The sequence below is a fragment of the Chrysochloris asiatica genome, unplaced genomic scaffold (assembly GCF_000296735.1).
Source record: "Chrysochloris asiatica unplaced genomic scaffold, ChrAsi1.0 scaffold00254, whole genome shotgun sequence".
Lineage (NCBI taxonomy): Eukaryota > Metazoa > Chordata > Mammalia > Afrosoricida > Chrysochloridae > Chrysochloris > Chrysochloris asiatica.
Window position 1 is genome coordinate 677,418 of NW_006408772.1, and position 5,756 is coordinate 683,173.

The window sequence follows — 5,756 nt, forward strand, 5'->3', positions numbered from 1 at the left end:
TAGCCAGAAAAATCACTATAGAAAGGTTGTAAGCCTGTCTTCAGCCTATAACTGATTGGAATACCTAAAATGGGGCTAGAACTTGCCCAGTGAAAAAGGCTTCCTGTGGAGCCTTTGCACTGCATAAGATGGTAGGTTGAGTCCTGATCTCCATCCAGAATCTTCTCAGGTGGGAAATTTCCACTTGAAAAGACAAGCAGACCAGCCTGGAGCAACTTGAGGAACAGAAGATACTTCTTGAAAGAAAGACAAGCAGAAAAACAATAACAGCAGTCTGATTGACTACTACAAGACCAAGCAAGTTGCTCCCCAGGGAGCCATCAAGGCAAGCAATCAAGTCCCCTCAGGGCAAACCCCCTTCTAAGACTGAAACTCAAACTGAAACACAAGCAGGCATGTAATCTTGCTGGTGACCCCATTGGTCTACCCATAACAGGAAGTGGGGGGGGGGGAACAGCAATGAATCTGTGAGCTAAGTCCAACCACATCCTATAGACTCCTGTGTACCTGGATCGTGACCTGGATGGCCAGCAATGAGACCTAGGGACTCCTGAGCCCATGGAGAGAGACATAGTCACTGAGGACTAGAACAGAGAGTGAAACGGCCAGATGATAAGTGAGGGGAGATGCACAAGAACAGCTATACTTGCAGATAGTACTCATTTGACCTAGCTTCAATGGCTGGATGATCAGAACTTAACTAGAGGAAGAAAGAAGAGGAAAAAAAGAGTAATCTGCAACAAGTTGATGAACTTGACCTATGCTTATGGATGTAATCTCTTAAAAGAGGGAACGAATTTGTACAGGAAGGATCATTCCCACACCCTTGGTACACCAGGTTGACAGGAATGGGCAACTTAGACATTGGCTACCCAAAATTGGGGGGCAACAAAGGCACAAACTGACTGGCTTACAAGTTTTCAAGAGGGAGCTTAGTTTCAGAGGGTGCGGTGGAAGGTAGAATCTCCACTGAGTAGTTTCCAACCTGTCTAGATTGGACTGGTGAAGGAGATGGGGATAAGACTCTGTGGTTCAATAGTGAATCATTGCTATCAGGACTGATTGTGAGTGTTGCAAATGTAAAGATAGACATTTTGTAACAAAAGGAAGGGAGTGGTTGATCTTGCAGTCCAGCAGTGAAGGACCCTGGAACCACCAAGAGAGAAGAGCAGAGTGCAGGACCCTATCCAGAGAAGCAGCGATGCCAGAGATGGAGATAGAAATGATGACTTTGGGAGACGAAGTGGCTGGGGACTCTATACTCAAGGAGGGAGAAGGGCTGTGTGCTGGGGGGTGGGGAGACAGGGAGGGAGGTGCTAGCATGCAGGGTACATATACCCTTTTGTTGTTTGAATGGTTCTGTATTCCTGAGTGCTTCAATGTACATCCAAAAAAAAAAAAAAAGAGGGATTGGAAGCAAATGCTGTTTGATGATGCATGGAGGAGGGCATTGAAATCATTGCAATGAAATGAAATATGATATGATGTAAATATGTAAAGCTGATGCTCTCCTATGCAAACTATCACTCAATTCATAATAAAAATTTATAGATATAATATTTAAATTCATTTTAATCAAAATATAATACATAGTTTAATGTTTCATAGCTACTTCTTTTTACATGTTACCAACAAAGAATTTATACAGAAAATTGTATCAACACTGAAAAATCAATATATTTTGCCTCTGTAAATCTAAAATAAGTTGTTTTTCTTAAGTTTGCTGATGGTGAAATTATTTCACAATAATTACAAGAGTTTTGGATAATAAGAGACAATAACTCAGTGCCTACATTCTGATTAGGTTCAGGTCACAACTATAATCTTCCACAAAAGCAATGCCATGAAGGCAGATACAACATGTTCCAATGCAAAGCACCTAAGACATTTGGCTCCCATCTCAGAGCGGCACCTGTTAACTTTCCATGGAGAAAGAAATACTTTCATAATTTTGGAAACTCTAAATGACACCCTCAGAAACCCTGTACAGGGTCGCTATGGGTCGGAACCGACTCGACGACACTTAACAACAACAAATGACTATAGCCAAGACTTTATACTGTGTCAGGATAGCTATGATCCAAGTTAATAAAACAGAAAACAAATCCTATGTCAAAAGTCTGTTTTTGAAAGGAACGCTTCTTTGCTTTTCTAGACTAAAAATGAGGTGCATTGTAGGGTCTGCTTAAAATAAAGTACATAAACTCCCTCAGAACCACATTTTTTAAATAAAACAGACATTGTTCATACTGATTTAAAATGCATATTAATATGACTTAAGAGTAACAGGTAACCATAACCCATAATAGTTGTTACAAGATGTTTTTCTCTTAGACGCCAGTCTTGGAGGCAATCCAGTTGCGGTAGGAGGTCACTCGTGTATAGACTCCTGGCTTATTGATTTGACCACATTCAGTCCCCCAGCTCACTATTCCAACCAGGTACCAAATATTTCGAGAATTGGGATAAACTAGTGGTCCTCCAGAATCACCCTAAATAAAACAAAGAATAATTATCATTATGAAAATTTACTTTCAGATAGTTTACTTGTACTAAATGAAATCCCAGATGAAGTTTGTGATTCATGCTGCTCCTCAGAAACCCTATACAGGGTTGCTATAAGTCAGAACTGATTCAACAACACTTAACAACAACAGAGACCATGAGAAGGTATAAATTCATTTTTTACCCTTAACACTAATCATAACTGGCCAGAATATATTCACTAAACATCTTTGGGATGTATTTTAAGCTTAAAAGGCATGAACTGATAAATTACCAATTTCTATTAGAAAATTTTTTGAGACCTATAATATGGATATACATGGAATATACAGTTTCATATCTGAGAAAATTAGTCAGAATCCAAGGCATGAGCATGATGAGAATAAGGAGAATGTAGGACTGAAGTGATTAAAAACGTTTCTGAGACTGATCTTTTTCTGAAATATGGTTAAGAGAAGAAACCATGTTGCTAGACTTCCTGGTTTTTGTACGGGAGCTCTGCCACTCACTGGCTGTGTAACCTTGTGTGAGTCATTTAACCGCCTTGTGCCTCAGTTACCTCATCTACAAAATAATGATAATATTACTTACATCCTAAATCTGTGATGAAGATTAAACTGATTAATATTTTTAAAGGTTATGGGACAATACTTGATTTATGTTGTTGTTGTTGTTGTTGTTAGGTGCCAACATGTCAGTTCCAACATATAGCGACACTATCCACAACCTGGTGTGGAGCTGTGGGTTAATACATCAAACTGCAAAGCCGTTTGAACTGCAAGGTCGGTGGTTCAAGCTCACCAGCGGTTCCTAGGAAACCCTATAAAGGGTTGCTATGGGTCAGAACTGACTAGACGGCACTTAACAACAAAAACAATTATCCACAACAAAATGAAGTACCACCTAGTCCTGCTCAATCCTCACAATTGTTGTTACTTTTGAGCCTATTGACTCAGACTAAGTACCAAAGAAGTGTTTGTCAAAACTTATAAACACATGCTGTATGTAGTGGAGAGTCATTTTAGTGAAAAAGCTGACAGGGTCTTTGACAGGATTGCTGAAGTGCAGTGCAAAGTAATTGAAGCTTAGAATTGTCTCCAAATTAATGACGTTCATAAGACTATACTAACAATTGTATATCCTCTGGTAGCATAGTGGTTACAAATTGGGCTGTGAACTGCAAGCTCAGCAGTTTGAAACTACCAGCTGCTCCGCTGAAGAAAGAAGAGGCTTTCTGCTCACATAAAGATTTATAGCCTCAGAAACCCTGTATAGGGTCGCTATGGGTTGGAACCTACTCGAAGGCACTTAACACCACCAACAACATGGCAATTGTAAATAATGTCTAAGCTTACCTGGCAGGCATCAATGTTTCCTTCCATGTATCCAGCACATATCATTGTGTCCCATATCAAACCATTATATGCTTCTTTCGAATTACAAGTATTTGTATCAATAATTTTCACTGGTGCTTTTTGAAGTAATACTGGGTACTCACCTAAAAAAGTAAACAATATCAAAAAAGAGTTTCTCTAAAACAGAACAGGATGGGAACTCTGCTTTATTCTCTGTGTCTAAAATCTAGACTTGACTCTTGTCTATTCTTAGTATTAAAAACGCCTATTCAGTTTCTCTCTTCAAACCAATGATAAGAAATGTTAAAAGTATAGTTGTTACATAATTTTTATACTTCTTTCCTATATCCATATCTCCCTTCTTACATTTTTGGACCAGACCTTTCTCAATTACTTTCTCTAGGTAGGGTGTCTCTAGGACTAAACTGGTTCCTTTGGAATGTACTAAAGCAAAACAAAAAACAAACCTCTTGCTATCAAGTTGATTCTAACTTATAGTGATGCTGTAAGACAGAATACAACTGCCCCACAGGTTCCCAAGGCTATAATTTTTTTGTTGTTGTTGTTAAGTTTTCATTGTGAATTAAGGAGCTCTGGCAGCATGGTGGTGGTGGTTATGTGCCGTGGAGTCGGTTCCAACTCATAGCAACCCTGTCCAGGGTTTCCGAGGCTGTAAATTTTTACAGGAGCAGAAAGCCTTGTCTTTCTCCCACATAGCTGGTAGTTTTGAACTGCTGACCTTGTGGTTCGCAGCCCGATTTGTAACCACTACACTACCAGAGTTCCTTTCTCACAGCATAGTAGATTACAAACTGAACTGCAAACCGAAAGGTTAACAGTTCATCTCTACCAGCTGCTCCCAGGAGTAAAATGAAGCTTTCTGCTTCCATAAAGATTTACAGCCCCAGAAACCTTATATAGAATCTCTATGAGTCAGAACCCACTCCATGGCACACAAATACCACCATCACCATTGTGAATTAGATGAAGGTTTGCAGAGCTGATCAATTTTTCAACAAATAGTATATATGTTTTGTTTCATCTCATTGTTATAGTCTCCACAATGTAGTATCCTTTATCCCACTGCCACCCTGCATTTCTTGTTTCCATTCTCCTTTCACTCCTAATACTTCTAAACTTTATTCTTGGATAAATGTTGCACTTTTGATCTCAAATGGTTGATTATTTTAAGATGTGTGTACCTCAATGATAGTATTGTTCCCTTGATAGATCTGTCTACTGTCTGGCTAAAATTGAGCAATGGAGGTAACGTCAGTTCCAGACTTGAAGGATAACTAAAGGTCATAGTCTCTGGGGTTCCACCATTCTCTATCTCACCAGTAAGCCTGTTTTTTTTGGGGTTTTGTTTTTGTTTTTGTTTTTGTTTTTATGATTTTTTCCCCATTCTATCCAAGACCTTCTAATGTGATCCTTTTCAGAGCAGTTGATGGTAGTAGCCAGAGATCATCTAGGTTTTTGGTCTCAGAGTCTCAGAGTCTCAGAGACTGACGTTCACAAGGTCCATTAGAACATTAGACTAATTGGTTCCATGTATCTTTAATTTTTTGATCACTCTCCTTTAGATGGGAGAGACCAATAGTTGAACCTTAAATGGCTGCTCAGAAGTTTATAAGAACCCAGCCACTATTCTCCAAAATAAAAGGCAGAACATTGTCTTTCTGGACTATGTTATGTCAATTGACCTTGGTGTCCCCTGAGACTATAATCCTGAACCCCCAGCCCCAGCAAATCTTTTCCTCAAGATGTCTGGTAATGTCTAGGAGGGTTTTCATAACTTGGCCTTCTGTATGCTCTACATGGCTATATTTTCAGCAAAGGTAAAGAAACCAGAAACCAAAGCCACTGTCATCAAGTCGATCCAACTCATCAAGTTGA

At 39.3% G+C, this 5,756-nt stretch overlaps 1 protein-coding gene across 1 annotated transcript in view; it reads right to left on the reverse strand.

Moving 5' to 3' along the window:
- Positions 1-2,330: 2,330 nt before the first annotated feature.
- Positions 2,331-5,756, reverse strand: part of LOC102832201 (transmembrane protease serine 11B-like protein-like) — a 74,755-nt gene continuing 71,329 nt past the window's right edge. The window contains exons 9-10 of the mRNA XM_006873785.1: positions 3,861-4,003; positions 2,331-2,492 (exon numbers count right to left, since the gene is read on the reverse strand). Coding sequence (XP_006873847.1) covers positions 2,331-2,492; positions 3,861-4,003 — 305 coding nt within the window. The remainder of the gene's footprint in view (positions 2,493-3,860; positions 4,004-5,756) is intronic.